Source organism: Saccharomyces mikatae (genome assembly GCF_947241705.1).
Source record: "Saccharomyces mikatae IFO 1815 strain IFO1815 genome assembly, chromosome: 4".
Lineage (NCBI taxonomy): Eukaryota > Fungi > Ascomycota > Saccharomycetes > Saccharomycetales > Saccharomycetaceae > Saccharomyces > Saccharomyces mikatae.
Window position 1 is genome coordinate 1071055 of NC_079259.1, and position 19321 is coordinate 1090375.

Consider the following 19321-nt stretch of genomic DNA (forward strand, 5'->3'; position numbering starts at 1 on the left):
TTTTTGCGTATTGTTTTTCATCTTGTATCATAGATGGGTGCCAATTGTCAATATGACAGTAATGGGCATAGCCTATCCGTGCCTTTTCCTAAGCCGGTTTCGGATAATGGCATTTCTTATATATTCTTGTGTAAAGTACATATTTGAACCCCCAAATGAAATAGGGAAATCAGTTAATATCATTTTGCTGTTTAAACTTGTCCCAAGCAATACTTAAACTACTGAAAACGTTCTCTGCAATCATCTTATTTTCCAGGGACAACGATTCCGGTATTTTATCGGGATGCGTCTTTGCTACAGCTTTCATATATGTAATTTTAACCCTTTTAGGCATAACCAAATCTTGCATAGGGATATCCTTCCAATTGCACCATGTTAGCAAGCCGGACAAATTGGCTAGAAGATGACGAATGTCATCGCCTTTGTCATTTTTCCAAGAGCTGATCCTCTCAAAAACTTTATCGTATAGTGCCAGCTTAGCATTTTCCAACTCCTGTTTCTTTATTTTTGAAGTAGTATCAGGAGAATTTGAGGAAGTTGAAGAAGAAGAGGTTGGAGTTGACTTTTCCGTAGGTGACTGAGTTGACGTTGCCTTTTTCACAGGACTAAATTTCTTGACAGGAGGAGGATTGATGAAATTTTGACATCTCCTTTTTCCCTGCATGATTTTTTCGTCAAAGAAATTCTTGTTAATCAATTCTTGGTATGTTTCTAACGCATTACTGAAACTTTCTAAGTGTTCAAAAGACTCAGCCCGTCTAATCATAATCTTTGGCCAGATGTCATTAAACGACCTTTGAGGATCACTATCTGAGATCATATTACTCCAATTTGCTTTGGTTGGTGGAAACAATGCCAACGCCATACTGGAATTTTCTATGGACTTGGAGTACTCACCGACTTTCAGTTGCGAAGCAATAATGTTTGATAATGCAATAATCCTCAATGGATGATTCGAGGGTAATGAGTTTAAAGACTTCTCATATTCTTGCAAAGAGTTCACATAATCACCATTCTTGAAAAAATTGGAACCCTTTGCCTTAAATTCGTTATACCCTGATAATTCAATATCAGAGATAGGTATAGCAGAGTTGGGGTTTCTATTCCCATTAAAAAGAGAGTTACTTTCACTGCTATTGCTTTTAGTGACATTTCCCTCTGAAAAATCTAGAAGATTATTCTCTACCAGAGGTTCTTTTCTTAACGGATTCTCTTCTATTAATATACCTGAAGATGGTGAAGGAGAAGGATCGACATCACTCACTGTTCTCTTGGTAATTTCAATTTTAGTTTCAAAGTCAGTTAAAAGATCTTCATCCAAATTATTTTCTGACAAAAGTCCTTTCTCGCTTTTATCATCTTCAATTGAAAATCCATTGTATGGGTCATTTTCCAGAGGTGAGTCGTAGTCCTCTGATTTGTTTCGTAAGTTTGGGTGATTATTTAGTCTATCATTTTCCTCAGGTGGAAAAGAGGTCCATTGATCAACTAGCTCCTTACCTTTATTAAAAAAATTAGTAGCTATGCTGAACAGGTTATTGTTCTCTGAGCCAAAATTGTTGGATAGTTCTGACCTCTCAAAATTTACATCACCTGGGCTCTCCCTAGCAGTTCGGTCCTTGGACTTCTTTTGATTTGATTTTAAAACCTTTAAATATCTTTCGTACGTTATGTCATCGTTGTAAAATTTAGTGGCCTTCTCAATTGATAAACCTAGTGACATCAATCTAGCGATTTCCATATCTTTGACTTCATCGACCAAAGCTTCATCACCATTGCTCTTACGGCCCTCATTATTTCTACAATAATCATCATTTACTTTTTGAAGCGTATCCGTTGCAGCTGTTGTACCATTACCAAACAGCTCATTGAAGTCATCGTCAATGTGGTCAAGAGGCGGGCGTGGTGAACTATTGGTTGAATTGGCACTGATCGTGTTATTGCTTGACACTAAAGGGGGCACAGAAAAGCCTACCTTCGATGAAGGTATCAACGGGGATGCCGAAATTGAATGCAGGCTATCATTTATGGTTTTATCCGTCTTAGAAATGTCTGCAACTACAGAATCAGGTAAGGAAGGGGAATTGCTGCTCCGAAGAGTTTCCTTCTTGGATTCAGCTGCGGAATCTTTATTTTTGAAAGATGTCAATAGATGTGCAAACGGGTCTGACATCGCTACTAACCGGTTCTTGCAACCTACGTCTTTTTCACAGACGCAGTGCTATTTCTAGCTAAATATGTATGATGTTATTTTTTTCTCTTTTCCGCATGAAATAGTGACCTTCGATGAATGTATTAAAAGCAGTATAGCATATATATATATATGTATATATATGTGTGTATATATGTGTATGCATATATGAAAATTGATGAATCAAAGAGGTGGTTTCTTATTATTGGTTGCTTCCAGATTAAACTGGACGCTGTTATGATAGTTATCACAAATCGCACCCATGATTTCTAGATTCTTGTTTCGATTATTAATGGTAACAAGTTCCTGGTTGAGGATTGCCACACTCTCATTAAGCCTTTTGACATTACCGATTATGCGCGACAGAATATTGGCCTGTACTCGTTCGTGCGGATTCTCCATTCTGCACTTACCTCCTTCTAGATTTGCTTTGTTTCCTCCCTTTACTTTCTTCTATTTATTGTAGTCTAGGTTCACTTCTTGTGCCGTTCGTGTGAAAAAATACTCGATGAAAAAAAGATGATGATGACGGCTTTGTTGAAGAGATGTTATATATTTGAAGACACTCAAGGCTAATCATTACTGCTATTGCACTTTTTGAAAGGCGTCATGAAGAATGATTCAATTGAAATCACTACTATCTGTCCAGATGTTGAAAATTCTCAGTTCGTTGTCCAAAGCAACTGTCCAGAGACTATCCCAGAGATTCTAAAGTCTCAAAGTGCCGCTGCAAATAGCAGCGGCATCGCTTGCCAACAGCGTAGTTTACCAAGGATTAAAATTTTTGGAACTGGTGGTACGATTGCATCCAAGGCCATAGACTCGTCGCAAACGGCCGGTTATCATGTCGACTTGACCATTCAAGATCTCTTAGATGCTATTCCAGACATATCGAAGGTCTGTGATATTGAATATGAGCAACTGTGCAATGTGGACTCCAAAGACATAAATCAGGATATTCTTTACAAGATCTATAAAGGGGTTTCAGAATCATTGCAGACTTTTGATGGTATAGTCATCACCCATGGGACAGATACGTTATCTGAAACCGCATTTTTTATTGAGAGTACTATTGATGCTGGAGATGTTCCTATTGTGTTTGTGGGTTCGATGCGTCCCTCAACCAGTGTTTCTGCTGACGGACCTATGAACCTATATCAAGCAATTTGCATTGCTTCAAACCCAAAATCTAGAGGAAGAAGTGTTCTTGTCTCCTTAAACGATCAAATTTCTTCTGGTTACTACATTACCAAGACGAATGCAAATAGTTTGGATTCTTTTAATGTTAGACAGGGTTATTTAGGTAACTTTGTTAACAATGAAATACATTATTATTATCCTCCTGTTAAACCCCAGGGTTGCCATAAATTTAAATTGAGAGTCGATGGTGACTGTTTCAATTTACCAGAAGTTTGCATTTTGTACGCCCATCAAGCTTTTCCATCAGCTATCGTCAACTTGGTGGCAGATAAATATGATGGTATCATTCTTGCCACAATGGGTGCTGGTTCATTACCAGAGGAGGTCAATGAAACTTGCATGAAGTTGAGCTTGCCAATCATATATTCCAAGAGATCAATGGATGGTATGGTGCCAATTGCGAACGTGCCAAAGAAGGGTTCGAGCGCTAATAATCTCATTGCTTCTGGTTATCTAAGTCCCGAAAAGAGTAGAATTTTGTTACAGTTATGTTTGGCAGGTAACTATACGTTGGAGGAAATTAAACACGTTTTCACTGGTGTTTATGGTGGATGAAGAGAATATACTCTTAAGCGTTAAATGCATATACATATATATATATATATATATATATAAATAGAGATATACAATCAAGGCAGCTTCCTTTATTCTTCATTTCAAATAACTGTCGAAGTTCTTGCCGGGATATGTCAGTTGTACAAGTTTTCTGTCGGCTCTTTTGTATGTACATTTGAGTGCATGAAGTATTGAACTTTTATCATGGTTCTATTTTGATCCGATTAAGGTATTGATTATGACACCTGTTCATTGAAATTATCTACTATTTCCGATTTTGCTTACTTTCTCCTTATTATAACAGGAAGCATATGACTATAACGCCTTCAAATATGTGAATAATGTCACTCGCTGATTAAGATATCTCCTAAAGAATAAATGACATTGCTTTGCAAAAATTAGTTATCAAACACTCCTAAAAAGTTTAAAATGATGAGCATATCAGTGGTGGAGAAAAAAGTCGCTTTATTATGACCCTGTGCATAAACCTGTTCATATAATTGGTTATTATCTTTCTAGTTGGTGGGGATTTACTGTCGCAGTCGTTTCGAATTTTTTCTGGTTCGAATGGAAGCGAGAAGGATTGGATAAAACAAGAAAATCTCATTCAATAATAAATTGCAGCTACAAGCTTTTTCATAGAATAAACGCATCAATCATGGTTATAGCCGGAGCTATGTTACGAAGATCTATTCATACAACTAAAATTCTGAAAAATTCTAATGCTAATTCGCATATTTGGTCGGACTTCACCAAGAGGCCTAGTTCACTTTCTATCCAATCTCCCAAAGTGAAAAACTATCTTTTCCCAAAGAAGGCCTTTTCAGACCCCCCATCCATTAGTAGAAGAAGTAACCGTATTAAGTACTCGCCTCCTGAACACATAAATGAGCTTTTCAAGATGAGTTATGACTTTCTTGAGCAGAGATCTAACAAGTTTTATGAGTTGGCTGGGAAGACAAACAATCCTCTCAAAAAAGATGCTTTGCTCATAAAAGCAGAGATCAATAATCCTGAGGTACAATACAACTTTCAGTTTAATAATAAAGTAGACAATTTTAAGCATATAATAGACTATGATGTACCGGTGTACAGACATTTGGGGAAACAACATTGGGAATCATACGGCCAGATGTTATTGATGCAGAGGTTAGAAACACTGGCAGCTATCCCTGATACACTCCCAACTTTAGTTCCACGAGCAGAAGTGAACATCAAGTTTCCCTTCTCCACTGGTCTGAATAAGTGGATCGAACCTGGTGAATTTTTATCATCTAATGTCACGTCAATGTGTCCCGTTTTTAAGGTTCAAGAATACGACCACGTGGACGTAGAAAGACAACTGTATACGATATTGGTAGTCAACCCTGATGTTCCAAATGTAAGCAACGATTCGTTTAAGACAGCTTTGTGCTACGGATTGGTGAACCTTAAATTGGCTTACAATGATAATTTGATAGACCCAAGAAAGTTTGATAGTTCTAACGTCGTTGCTGATTACTTACCTCCAGTGCCTGAAAAAAATGCTGGGAAACAGAGATTTGTTGTTTGGGTATTCAGACAATCATTGACTGAAGGTAAACAAGGTCCAAACTCATTAGAGATAAATCAAGCAGAAATAAGTAGGGATGATTTCGACATCAGAAAATTCACCAAGGATTATAATTTAGATCCTATCGGCGCACATATTTGGAGAAGTGAATGGGATTCCAACGTTGCAGTTGTTAGAGAAAAATATGGTCTACCACCTGGAAGAGTCTTCAGCAGAATTAGAAGATGATCTTATATAGCATGACATTATATAATCTTGTACATATAAATCTCTTGTCACTGTTTATAAAGTACGACGCAGGAAGTAAAGATGTAAAATCTGAAGTGCGTGGAATGTGAGTTATTTTTTTTACAATACGTTACGTATGATATTAATATGTTCTAGAATATATACATTTTCTCTCTTCTTCATTTGCCAATACATAAGCAAGTGAAAAAAAAATTATGGAGCATCTAGCGAACGAGAATCCATCATAACTTCCTCATTCGGTTCGAGCTAAACTGTATTTTTAGCATTCTATTTATGTTGAAGTTTCCTTCAAGGATTCAACGGCATTAAGAATAACTTTTTCAAAATCAATATTAGGGTCTTCTAAATTAACCGATGCGGTTGTAGGTAAAACCTTAGGAACCTCTACAGGATGTAACTTAGCGTATTCTCTCTTAGCTTCGTCCACTAACCTCAATTTTTCTTCATACTGTGCTTGTTCTTCTTTCTTTTTGGCATTACACTTCAAGATCATATCATTTCTGAAGCCAAAAAATAATCCTAAACCCAACGCAGAGTATCTCAAAACATTAACGGTGGACATTTTCTACTACTCACTCAGTTAGTTTCCCTATACGCTATCTTCCTATGTAGTACTTCCTTTTATCTAGAATCTTAAGGTGAAAAGTCAAAGAATAAAAAAAATTTATACCCTTAAATAGATCTAAGTGGCTCCGCGGACCAATTAGCGTGGAGAGTCGGCGAATGATTAAATAACAAAAAAAATATCGACTATTTATTTATTAACAAAAAGATTTTATTTAAAACCATTGTCCCCTAGCTTGGATTGAACCGTACGTATTCGTGAGCGCAATTCTTCTAAATTCTTATTAAGAGCGACGACCTCTTCCAATCTGCGCTGCTTCTTGTAGTCTTGAATTGTGGACTCAATCAGGTAGCTCTGTTCTTTCAGCACCATGAGCTCTTCTCTCAGCTCCTTTACTTCCTTTATAGTCAAATTTTCGATCATCAACTGTGATAACTTCTTTATCTCTGGTTCGTTTTGTCGCTTTTCGTTGTTCGTTTTCTGGCCCTCTGGATTCAAAATTGCCGGAAGGGACTTTAATGGTAGTATTTTTTCATTTATATATGCAGCAGAAGCTATTTTGATCGAACTTTGAAGTTTTTTCTCCAGATTACTGCGAGGTTCTACACTTATGAGCTGTCTTGTTAGCGTATTGTACAAATTAACAGAACCAAGTAATTTCTGTCTTAATCGAGCAAGATCATTCAGATTCTTATAATCAAGTACATTCTCTGAATCTTTGGCAGTTTTCAATTTCAGGTTGTTCAAAGAATCTTCAAAAATAGGCATGAGGCCGTCAATTACCTTAGATATATTTTTCATACTCTCGTATTTAGCGAATATTCCACTTAATGGCATTGCAACATCTTTGGTAAATTTTCTGCCAATAAATAACATATCGATACATTGAGTGCACAACCTTATAGATAGAGGAGCATGAAGTAAATCATCTTTCTGCCTATAATATTTGAAAGGTAAATCAGATGCTGCAGACATTAAATAGCCTATGTTTATTTGATTTGAGCAGTTTCTGGTAACATCGTCACAAACAATCATGCCACACAACCTGCAGTGATGCTTCCGTAGTAATAAACCGAAAGGCTCCGAACATATGTTACAAAAAAGCACGCTTCTATCCTCTCTCCAGGGAGTTACTGTGCGTTCTAATTTGGATACTTCACTTTTCATTTTTAAATTGTAAATGATGGACCCCGTATATTTCTGGTGGAGTGTTATCATCCCATCAACTAGACGGACAAACCGATTTTCTAATTGTAGTAATCTCAAGTTCTTGTCCTCTTTTTGCATATTTCGTATCTTGAAAAAATCATGTGTTAAATTCACTGCTTCACCATAGTCATTATAACCGGGCTTTGCAACAAAGCAATCATGGCAACAATTATGCCATTTCCCGTTTGTAGGGTCGTACTGTGCATAAATATCTAGTTTAATCATATTGGGGAGATGTCTCCTACAATATAATTTGCCACATTTTCTGCAATTAGTGGCGCCAATGTCGTTATTCAAAGTTCTTCCACATGTGTGACAACGACTCTTCCCCCTTTGGAGTTTTTCCCAGTGGCTTCTTTTTAACTTCTGCACTTTGTTGCCATCATAGTTGGGGTTTTTTCGCTTGTTATTGACCTGACGACTATCATTGGAACCGAGAGAATCCTCATTATCATCAAACCCATGCTCAACATCTAAATGTACATTCAGCGCATTCAAGTCATCAAACTTCCTTAGACAAATCGGACATGACACATTCTCAAGATCCATAATATACAGGTCACAGGAAATGTAGTGATATCCTATTGGAGACTACAATTTTTCATATAATCCTAAAGTAATTTACTTAACTACTGTTCGTACATTTTCATTCATCTATTGTTTTCGCAAAGCATTACCCAGCTTAGGAATAACTTAAGTTAATGAGGCTCCTCCATAAGTACTGCTCCTCTAACCCAGCGGCGTGCTTAAACCAAGGAATGGCTCAGGTGGAATGGCTGCATAAGCGATAACTATATATATGTGTCTGTGTACGTACTTGTCTATTTTACAGTAGAGAAATTCTATAAAGTACTAAGTGGATCAGAGTTCCTATAACTGAAAAATGCTTATAGAATATCGTAGCCCTAGTATATGCTCCTGATCTACACTCAATATATTACCTTCAATGGATCAGAACACCAACTTTGGTTGAATGAATGCCTTTTGTTTGGAATGAGAACTTAGTGGCTTTCTTTCAATGATGGCTAACTCATCACTAGAAATTAAGTCAACAAATAGTAAAGGTTTATATTTATCAGTAAAAAAGAAGTGATTTGAGCTTTCTTCATTTCTTTGTGCACCTGTGGACTTTATTTTGTCTCCTTGGCTTAACAATACATTTAGATTTTCATTGATTTCCATATCGATGTCGTCATCCTCGTCATCCTCTTCGTCGTTCATAAAATTACTTTCATCAGTGATGGTTAGTCCTTCGTGAGTACGTTTTTTCTGCTTTCTTCTCTTATTTATAGGAAAATCAACATCAAAGTCTATCCTTGAAATCCAAGTAGCGCCCCAAAACCATAACCTGTTGCTATTTTTCACGTCCGAAAAGATACCGACACAGTTTTCTTTTAATGTCTTCCATTCTTTGGGTAAGTTCTCGGTATTATTCTTTGACCATTGAGTCAATAGACTTTCATTATCTTCATTTTCAACTTCGGAATTCAAATTCATATTGAATTCATAAATCTTATTGTCTGCAGTAATTACTACTACCGAGTTTCTTGGGGTGTTGATATGAATAGCGGTGATAAAGTTACTTAAACGAGCCAGCGATTTAGACTTCCTTGTCTTCAAATTTAATATGTCCACAGCTCCACATCCACGTGAAACTACTGCGATGTTTTGGTCCACTTCCAGATGGTTGATTGTATTGATATATGGAACTTTAATGCTACTCTTAGTCGAAGTAATCTCTAAAAGTTCAATTTCTTGTGGTTTCTCATCTTCCTCAGATTCTAAATCCACAATAAATACGTCGTCTTCGCAAGAGCATATGACAATCTTGGAATTATCAATAAATTTGGCTATTTTTGTACCAGTTCTCAATAATAGTTCATTATCTAGTTTAGTCACTTTCAGTTTGTTGCCTATTGGTTGTAAATGAAATACTTTCGTAGTGGACGGTCTCCCCACAACTAAAACTTGTCCGTCAGGTGATAAAGAGCATGTTGAAATGTTTTGTTCGTCCTTCAAAGTTAGCTTGCAAACTAGTTTATAGTTCTGCTCTGTGTCCGAACCAGTTCCCATGGTCCATATCTTCACAGTGGATTCGTTCCATGAAACAACCAGACGTTGTTCTCTATTGATTAAAGCATTTTTCGAATAGGGTTCGACAGTTGGCATTTTCCTGTAGTTTCCGTTGGAAAAAGAAGTCAATGAGTTGATAACTAAAGTTTTTTCAACACCACCTGAGACCAAAAAATCAGCGCCTTTGGATTGATATGCACATATCGTTCTGATGTCGTTTCCATGAAGCAACCTATTGGAGGAGTTGACCCATCTGTTATTCTTTTGAGATTTATTAGTATTCTGAGAGAATTGGAAAATTTTTCTGTCCACACCCGCACTAAATACATAATTATTATCGATATCAGTAGTTAGACACAAAACATCTGCGTCGTGCGCTTTAAATGATTGATTCAGCGTGGCAAATTGGAAATCCCAGAATTTAATCGAGCCTGTTGAGTCACCAGAAGCAATTTGATCAGTTCTTGGTAAATATATAACTGACCAAACTAAAGTTGATTCTCTTTTGGCTTTGTCAACTTTCATGGTGTGCAATAGACGACCTCTGTTTTCATCACCCTTCTGCGCAGACCAAATCCTTATTCTACCATCGGAACAACCACCAATCACGAAGTCGTCCTTCTTCCAAGCCAAAGTCAATACTCTGGCTTCTTGTCTCATCAAAATAGTGTCGTGTTCCAAGACACCAGGTCCACCAGAAATATCTATAAGGACTACTGTCCCATTATCACAACCAACACACAGTTTATCCTGTGAATCGTTGATAGAAATGGACCATATTACGCCCGAATTACAGTCATAGTTTCTCAGTGGTAAACCTGTTGCCAAATCCCATTCTGTAACTACGGTCGAACCGCCAATAGAAAATAGCCTCAAAGACTCACCACTGACGTTGCTCCAGCAAAGACCTTCAATTGACCTATCCTTACCACCCTCGATGACTATTTCCTGAAACCAATTGTTTCTTGGATTCCAGATTTCTATGTTACCATTAGACCTACCGATAGCTAATCTCAAATCTGATGGAGTCAACTTATTTATATTTGACTTATGTGAAAACGCCAGAGATGTGATCGTAGCAGGATTGAAATCCACAAATCTGCACCTGTGCACTATCATTCTATCCTGGCTGGTCATCTTCATAAGCTATCTTTATGTTTTTGATTATCTTAACTTCTCTTTGAATTGGCAAGTTGCGATGAGCTCATTCATGATTTTTTTTGTCAGTCTGAAAATTTTTCATTCGCTTCTGAAAAAAACTGCATAACATGGATCTAAGCGATTTAACAAGGACAAAGATTATATGCGACACAGAAAAAAGGTAATGAGCCAATATACATTATAATACACTGTGTAGAGTATTAGCTTGAAGTATTTTTCCTGAAATTCACTGTTTATAGCATGTTGTTGTGCTATTGCAATAATCAACATCCGTACACCACGTATATATTATGGGAAGTTCGTGTTTGTTTACCTTTTTAGGCTTTTCAGCCCTTTGAAGATCGAACACTTTCGTTTTATCTACAGCTTTGGGGCAAGATAAGACAGGTTAAAAGATTACTGGAGCCATTATGCAAGATTCTGAGGGGAGTGACACTAATACGAGAATTTTCAAGTCGGTTGCTGAGGTATTTCAGAAGGCACAAGGCTCTTATGCAGGACACAGGAAGCATATCGCTGTTCTAAAAAAAATTCAGTCAAAAGCTGTTGAGCAAGGCTATGAAGATGCCTTTAACTTTTGGTTCAATAGACTAGTTACTAAGATTTTGCCTCTAAAAAAAAATGAGGTTATTGGAGACAGGATAGTAAAGTTAGTAGCTGCATTTATAGCCTCTTTGGATAGGGAGTTGATATTAGCCAGAAAACAAGATTACGAGCTCATAAATGATGAAGAAGGAGTATTTTCAAGATTTGTTGATCAATTTATAAGACACGTTTTGCGCGGTGCGGAAAGCTCCGACAAGAATGTCAGGTTTAGAGTCCTGCAGTTATTAGCTGTTATAATGGATAATATAGGCGAAATCGATGAATCACTTTTTAATTTACTGATATTGTCTTTGAACAAAAGAATTCATGATAGGGAGCCAACAGTTAGAATACAGGCTGTGTTTTGTTTGACCAAGTTTCAAGATGAAGACAAAACAGAACACTTAACCGAGCATTCTGATAATGAAGATAACTATGAAGCTACGAGAACCTTGGTTGTTTCTATCCAGAATGATCCATCTGCTGAAGTACGTAGAGCTGCAATGCTGAATCTCATCAATGACGATAATACTAGACCTTACATTTTGGAGAGAGCTAGAGACGTTAACGTCGTTAATAGAAGGCTTGTGTACTCGAGAATTCTAAAATCGATGGGAAAAGAATGTTTTGATAGTATTGAGCCACATATTTTTGATCAATTGATTGAGTGGGGGTTGGAAGACAGGGAATTGTCAGTGAAGAATGCATGCAAGAGGCTTATATCTCACGACTGGTTAAATGCCTTGAACGGTGATTTAATAGAATTACTAGAAAAGCTAGATGTTTCCAGATCCTCAGTGTGTGTCAAGGCTATAGAAGCCCTCTTCCAATCAAGGCCAGATATCCTCTCTAAAATAAAATTTCCTGAAAGTATTTGGAAGGACCTTACTATGGAAATAGCTTTTCTTTTTCGGGTCTTTTATTTATATTGTTTGGATAATAATATAACAGAAATGTTAGATGAGAACTTTCCAGAAGCTTCAAAATTATCGGAGCATTTAAATCACTATATCCTCCTCAGGTATCATCATAACGGGATATCCAATCAATCTCAGGAACAGTTCGATAACAATACCTTAGAGTTTATCATTGAGCAACTATTGATTACCGCGGAAAGGTATGATTTTAGTGATGAGGTTGGAAGGAGATCAATGCTCACTGTGGTACGAAATGTACTGGCTTTGACTACATTGTCTGAACCGCTTATTAATATTGGCATTCGTGTAATGAAAAGCCTGTCCATTAATGAAAAAGATTTCGTAACAATGGCAATAGAAATCATCAATGATATTAGAGATGATGATATTGAAAAACAAGAACAAGAGGAGAGAGAGAAAATCAACAAAAGGGGCCGCGGAAATAGGAATTCTGTATCCAAAGAGAACAATGACGGCACAAATGATGATGAAGATGAGGAAGAGGAAAATATTGCATCTTTTCATTCTGCCGTAGAAAACTTAGTACAGGGAAACGGCAAAATCTCTGAGAGTGACATAATAAATAATCTTCCACCCGAAAAGGAAGCATCGTCAGAGACAATTGTCCTTTGTCTCACAAGATCATCGTACATGCTAGAGCTTGTTAATACACCTTTAACAGAGAACATTTTGATTGCATCGTTGATGGACACTTTGATCACACCTGCAGTTAGAAACACCGCATCAAACATCAGGGAACTCGGTGTCAAGAACCTTGGTTTGTGCTGTCTTTTGGACGTTAAATTGGCTATTGATAACATGTATATTTTAGGTATGTGTGTTTCCAAAGGTAATGCAACGTTAAAACATATCGCACTACAAGTAATTGTAGATATCTTCTCTGTGCACGGGAACACTGTAGTAGATGGAGAAGGCAAAGTTGACTCGATATCATTGCATAAAATATTTTACAAAGTCTTAAAGAACAACAGTTTACCCGAGTGTCAAGTGATAGCAGCGGAAGGTTTGTGTAAATTATTTTTGGCAGACGTATTCACTGACGATGACTTGTTCGAAACGTTGGTCCTGTCATATTTTTCACCAATAAACTCTTCTAATGAAGCGCTAATACAGGCCTTTGCCTTCTGTATCCCAGTCTATTGTTTTTCGCATCCCACTCATCAGCAACGTATGTCTAGGACAGCTGCAGATATTCTTTTGAGACTGTGTGTTCTTTGGGATGATTTACAGTGTTCTGTAGTACCTGGAGTTGATCGTGAGACTATGTTAAAACCGAACGTAATATTTCAACAATTGATATTCTGGACTGACCCGCGTAATTTAGTTAATCAGACAACCTCTGTTAGGAAGGATACAGTTCAGCTCACTTTCTTGATTGATGTGCTCAAAATATTCACTCAGATTGAGAAGAAAGAAATAAAAAAAATGATATTAACAAATATAAATGCTATATTTCTTTCTTCTGAACAGGATTATTCTACTTTGAAAGAAATTCTTGAGTATTCTGACGATATTGCAGAAAATGATACGTTAGATAATGTGAGCAAAAATGCTCTGGACAAGTTAAGGAAAAATTTGAATGCAGTTCTTGAAGAGATCAACGAAAGGTCCGGAACTCAAACAAAAGATGAGAACAACACAACAAATGACCAATACTCATCGATTTTAGGAGAATCTTTTAACAAAGTTTCAAATGATACCATGGATCACGCTTCTAATATAACTAACGAAGACGGAACAGAATCCGTTAAAACAACCGTTAAGGTCTTGGCAGTTGATAATGCAATAGAGCAAAGTAACTCAAGAAAAAGGACGAGATCGGAAACGGAACAAAATGAGAAACATAACAACTCAGAAAACAGTTTTATCCAAAATAGTTCAGTTGTAACAAAAAACGTAAGTTTTGTCTTGCCTGAAGACAAAGCCGATGAAATGTCAGTGGACGAAGAAGATAATGACTCGGAATCCTTCATAGATGTCTGATTGAACTGGCATGCTAATGACTTGACCTGTTTCAATTGAGGTTTTAGTTCTATAAATATTCATACTTGATTTAGGTTTGACAGTTGTTTTACGCTCGTCAAATGTAGATAGTATAACATTTGCATCACTTCTATGATTTGTTGAGAATAACTCATTCGAAACATTCCAAACATCAATAACTTCTTCATGAAAAGATATTTGAATTTTGTTGAACGATGCATTTATTACAAATTGCTTAAGAAAAGTTCTGTACATAAACAAATTTAAACATAGAGATAAAGAATGAAAAAAATAAAAACAAAAAAATTAATGTTCGTAGTAAAGTCTTACTTTTTCATTGGAAAAAGAAATATTATTTTCTTACAGTAATTGGTCAGCAGACGACATATTATCTGTTTTAGCTAGTAACTCTTTCATTTCTTGCAGCTGCAACTCGGTGACTTTGATTGATTCAACTAGCTGCTGTATTTTATGATCACTAACACCATTCACTAGTTTAACCTTTTTGTTATTTCTTTCCTTCATATGATTAGATAAAATGCCATTTTGAACAGTTCCATTTCCACGATCAATCAACCAGTCCCATATCAACCCTTCTGTGTCGGTGACTATGTTTTTTTTATTCGAGTCTTTGCGGTGGGCATCTTTTACGATATTATCTTCGTAGACGTGGTAGAGTGTTTTAAAGTTGGGAACGTAATTATATTCGTTTCCGTTAATTAGGATTGTTCCTGGAGTAATAATTTGGATGTTGGAAGTATTTCTGGAAAAAAATATTAATTTAAAGAAGAAAATCAGACAGACGAGTAAGGATATTATTGTCATAATTCCTTGAATTGAGGTTATATTAACTTGTTGCAACATGGAAAAAATGGAAAAAGAGGAAGGTTTGGCACTTGTAGCTTCGATGTTTTCTTCATTTTTTTCATTTTTGGTAGTTGTTGCTGACGATTTTCTCTTGTTCATTGTCTTTCCTCTTCTCCTGGATCTTTTTTTGGTTGAGCCAGCATTAGAAATAATTTTCTTAAGATCATCGACAAGTTGCTTAGTAGAACTTTTTTGTCCATCAATCGATCCCTTCTCAATTGTTCCCTTGAGCATAGATTTACCCGTCCAAACAACATTAGTCACGACTGTCATGTTTGTTGTATTATGGTCACCCCAAGAATAAAAAAATCTCGTATGGACTGAGAAGGAACTACCGTACGGAACATCTGGAGATTTTACTATTTGTTTTACCATGAAGAAACTGTTCAAATCCATATGTTCGATGGTCTCTGTAACTATACATTTAGTTTGCTTCGGGCCGAATGAATTGTTCAATTTCTTAGTGTAAATAATCTCCCTCGCGTTATTCACAAATTTGGGAATATCGCAAACATTGAAGTTATTCTGATTTTCAATAATCTTTTTAATATAAGAAGTGTCATCCCCATACAATAATGAAAATACAGTTCCCAAAGGAACTGGAATATTGATTTTTTCATCAATAATTGTATCGTCTTTTCCTTTTTGAAAATCAGGTTCGGTTGGATCGTGAATGGGAGGTCCAATAGTGGGTAAATTAGCTGTTTCTTCCTCTGATTCTATATTGTTGGCTTGATGTTTCGACTTTATATTTGAATCTTCATCATTTAGAATATTCTTAACTTCAGATATCATCGTCTTTGTAGTGTCCGCAACACCATCAAATGTTCCCTTTTCAATCATACTTTTAATCCAGCTTTTACCAGTCCATTCGACAGAATTGTAAACTGTTAACTTCGTGGAGTTATTTTTATCCCAAGAAAAAAGGAAAGTGGTTTTTACGGAAAAGATATTTCCTGATGGAACGTCCGGATTCTTGGTAACACTAAACACTTTAACGTAGTCCTCTAAATCATAATGTTCCAAAGTATCTGTAATTAAACATTTTGTTTTACTCGGACCAATACTACCTGATAAAGGTTTTGTGTAGGCATAATCGCGAACCTTTGTGGTGAGAAAGTTGTTAGGAATTGGTGATAACTCAAAATTTTTTTGGGCCTTCAAGATCCTTTCATAGTAAGACACGTCTTCGCCATATAAAAGATTTACTACTTTTCCTAAAGGCGCGTTGATAGTTGCCTCAATAACCAAATGTTCATTGCTGGAAGGTTTGAAGTCAACAGTGGTTGGAGAATGTCTGTTTGGGCCTAATAAGTAATTGGTAGATTTTTGGTTCTTACCAAGTTCATTTGATTCATTAAAAATATCAGCGTCTATATCGTCACTGGATGTCATATCTGTACTATTAATATCTGGATCATCATCATCCAGGTCTCCATCGTCGTCGTCATCATCATAATCATCAAAGAATGCACTGCTTGAATCACTTATTGTGCCGTCATCATTATTTTGGAAACCATTTCTATATTTTTTACCCAAGATGATCTGATTCCAAACGTCTGTTATTAAATCAAAGGTAGCATCTCTTGACATAAAAGAGGCGAAGATGTATTTTGTATGCAAAGTATCAATTACAATACCGTTGGGGAAAATTCCAGCTGTGGTCTTTTTTTCAATTTGAACAATTTCTTTGAACGGTATGAAAACTGTGCTAACCCATCCCAGAATATTTGAGAAAAATCCAATATGTGCATCAGAGATATACATCCTCCCTTGTAAAAGTATATCACGAGATAAAGCACAACTATGATCAACAATTAATTTTTCGTTAGGATTAATATCACAATCTCTAAAAAGCGTGTGAAATTCACTGTTCTTCTTCTCTGAAGCGTATTCAATACCTTGTAACTTGAAATCAGTAGTGCCAGAATCCAAGCCCATTATCGCATGGATATTACCTGAGCCAGCAGTGCTTGTTCTTGGCATTTGTTGGCCCTGGTTTGTACTAAATAAATCAGAACTATTATTCCTAGTCTTGTTGAACGAATTCCTTAAATTAATGCCAGGAATTACTTTATTGCCTAAGTTGGATGGTGAAAATGATCTTCTGTTCAAGAACTTCTTAGACGTACTTCTAAATTTTCTTTCTTCAGCGTCATCAAAAGTCATATCATTGGAATAAGAAGAGTATCTTGAATTTCTTTTACTATTATTTTCATCGCTTGCAGCATTTTCAAGTGCTTTATTCGCAGGTAAGGTCTTACTTCTTGCCCTTTGACTAGAGAGATTTGATTGTGAATTTTCAAACCTTGCCATATCGATATAACTACTATTACGATAGCTCGCGTTCAAGTCCTTGGACCCATGGTTAATGCACATGTTATTTTTGCTCAAATGACTCAAATTTGTTAAACTTGCATTTGGAACATTGCTGTTGTTATTGGTATTGTTTTCGTCCAGATCAATGCTTGTATTGTCGATATCAGAGGATCCTGCCACTGCCTCTAGAGTTAAATTCCCTTTACCAAAAGTAGAAATTGCAGGTTCGTGCACTTTCAAGGGTTGAAATTTCACTTTGCCTGCAATAGATCTATCGTCCCTATCATTGTCATTCTCGTTTTCATAGTTAGAGTTCGCATTTATATTTTTATCGTTAGGTGTCAATGAATCAGAAAGCAGTGTGGTCGATGTGTTAGTAGTTAGAAGTTGAGTTGATGGAGAGAGAAACACTTTCGAAAGCGGCGAAGATTCTTCCTCATCTTCTTCTTCCTCACCTTGAACATGTTTATCAGAGGAAGGGGCAGGATTGGGGGATAATAGATAATCCAAACGACGCAAAAATGAAGAGCTGCGATGAGCTGTATTGGTGGAGGGAGAATGAATGAGTACTGTGTCATTAGCATTTTGATTAGTATTTTCAGAAACTAACAAATTCCTCTGCTGCTGAGCCAAAGGATGTTTGTGATGACCATGATGATGATTAGAATACGAATGACGGATGGAGCCGGTATGGTTTTCACTGGAGTGTGATAATTCACGCTGTATTTCTGTATTCAAGGCCGAAATTTTGGGGACATGTGATATGGCGCTATGAGCAATTGAGAGGATAGTATCAAATAAACTGTTCGTAGAATTTTCGATATTGTTGTTATTGCTAATATTATGAGGTGCAGATGTCGCATCAACAGTTGGATTCGAAGAATTTTGAGTATCATCCTTCTGTAAAATACTCAAAACTGGTCTTTCGTTCTCTGAAGAGGAAGAGTTGAATGTTATTTTCGTATCTGCATGTTTGATGTTCTCGCTTGCTCTATCTATGGTTACCGGAATATTAAAATAGCCTTGCGGAGAAGTATTCAGTTTCTTCAAGCCAGCTTTAGAATTTTGCAAGGATCTGCGAGGCATGAACGTTAAGTCTATACCATGCTTGTTCTTACTGCTCTTACTGCTTTTATTACTTTTATTGCTGATGTGACTTCTACTACTTCTTATTGAAACGATATCCGGTAGTTCTAAAGGAAGCGGTGGGATGGAATCACTAAAATGAGGATTATGAGAATCTTTGTCAGGTGAGTTTGACGCAGAGTTACCAATAACCCCTTCATTAGTAGAGCCTATATCGGTCAGTACTCTTCTTTTGGCAATAGCATTTCGGCCATTGTTGGCCCTCCTTAATGATAGCGACGATTTCGCTGCGGAATTGGTAGATTCCTTCCTTGTACGAGTAGTCTTGCTTCTTTCCATTACAGGATGCTTTTTCCTTGACATCATTTTCAGTTTTTTGAAAAAATGACCATCACTAAATGATCTTTTTTTGCGTGAAGGTTCATCCTTCATCGGTTAGGCAATTGTGTACAGCTGCTTATATATATATATAGATATGATAGCAATGTACCTTATCTTTGATTAATAAATTTGAGCGAGTTGTCGAATGGTGCTAAATGCTCGAAGAAAATAAACTGGTTTCAAAATTGGGCCACAATCTTTCACAAATACAAGTCCTCCAGAGTTTAGACGACAGCTCCTAAATTGCCCCCCTCATCAGGTAAACAATAACTTTTATAGTCTAGTATTTTTTTTCTTTTTCTTCTCGTCACTTTTGCGGCTTTCCAGAAATACATCGGTCGCTAAACACGATGCTGAATCGCACATTCTATTGTAGTTTGAGCTTACGTATACTATACTATACACAT

At 36.5% G+C, this 19321-nt stretch overlaps 9 protein-coding genes across 9 annotated transcripts; 3 read left to right on the forward strand and 6 right to left on the reverse strand.

The window, feature by feature from the left end:
* Positions 1-169: 169 nt before the first annotated feature.
* SWA2 (auxilin-like protein SWA2) lies at positions 170-2173 on the reverse strand (the record flags this gene model as incomplete). Its single annotated transcript, XM_056221513.1, has 1 exon — positions 170-2173. The coding sequence occupies one exon, from the start codon at positions 2171-2173 to the stop codon at positions 170-172; it is 2004 nt and encodes a 667-aa protein (XP_056081296.1).
* A 201-nt stretch (positions 2174-2374) lies between these two features.
* DAD4 (Dad4p) lies at positions 2375-2593 on the reverse strand (the record flags this gene model as incomplete). Its single annotated transcript, XM_056221514.1, has 1 exon — positions 2375-2593. The coding sequence occupies one exon, from the start codon at positions 2591-2593 to the stop codon at positions 2375-2377; it is 219 nt and encodes a 72-aa protein (XP_056081297.1).
* Positions 2594-2800: 207 nt separating this feature from the next.
* On the forward strand, positions 2801-3946 carry ASP1 (asparaginase ASP1; the record flags this gene model as incomplete). Its single annotated transcript, XM_056221515.1, has 1 exon — positions 2801-3946. The coding sequence occupies one exon, from the start codon at positions 2801-2803 to the stop codon at positions 3944-3946; it is 1146 nt and encodes a 381-aa protein (XP_056081298.1).
* A 676-nt stretch (positions 3947-4622) lies between these two features.
* On the forward strand, positions 4623-5726 carry MRPL35 (mitochondrial 54S ribosomal protein mL38; the record flags this gene model as incomplete). The annotated part of the gene is made up of 1 exon (XM_056221516.1): positions 4623-5726. The coding sequence occupies one exon, from the start codon at positions 4623-4625 to the stop codon at positions 5724-5726; it is 1104 nt and encodes a 367-aa protein (XP_056081299.1).
* A 292-nt stretch (positions 5727-6018) lies between these two features.
* Positions 6019-6309, reverse strand: TIM11 (F1F0 ATP synthase subunit e; the record flags this gene model as incomplete). The annotated part of the gene is made up of 1 exon (XM_056221517.1): positions 6019-6309. The coding sequence occupies one exon, from the start codon at positions 6307-6309 to the stop codon at positions 6019-6021; it is 291 nt and encodes a 96-aa protein (XP_056081300.1).
* Positions 6310-6522: 213 nt separating this feature from the next.
* On the reverse strand, positions 6523-8070 carry PEP7 (phosphatidylinositol-3-phosphate binding protein; the record flags this gene model as incomplete). Its single annotated transcript, XM_056221518.1, has 1 exon — positions 6523-8070. One exon carries the CDS (start codon positions 8068-8070, stop codon positions 6523-6525), a length of 1548 nt encoding a protein of 515 aa, XP_056081301.1.
* Positions 8071-8472: 402 nt separating this feature from the next.
* Positions 8473-10731, reverse strand: UTP4 (small subunit rRNA maturation protein UTP4; the record flags this gene model as incomplete). Its single annotated transcript, XM_056221519.1, has 1 exon — positions 8473-10731. The coding sequence occupies one exon, from the start codon at positions 10729-10731 to the stop codon at positions 8473-8475; it is 2259 nt and encodes a 752-aa protein (XP_056081302.1).
* A 434-nt stretch (positions 10732-11165) lies between these two features.
* Positions 11166-14261, forward strand: YCG1 (condensin subunit YCG1; the record flags this gene model as incomplete). Its single annotated transcript, XM_056221521.1, has 1 exon — positions 11166-14261. The coding sequence occupies one exon, from the start codon at positions 11166-11168 to the stop codon at positions 14259-14261; it is 3096 nt and encodes a 1031-aa protein (XP_056081303.1).
* A 360-nt stretch (positions 14262-14621) lies between these two features.
* Positions 14622-18965, reverse strand: YSP2 (Ysp2p; the record flags this gene model as incomplete). The annotated part of the gene is made up of 1 exon (XM_056221522.1): positions 14622-18965. One exon carries the CDS (start codon positions 18963-18965, stop codon positions 14622-14624), a length of 4344 nt encoding a protein of 1447 aa, XP_056081304.1.
* Between the last annotated feature and the right edge of the window lie 356 nt (positions 18966-19321).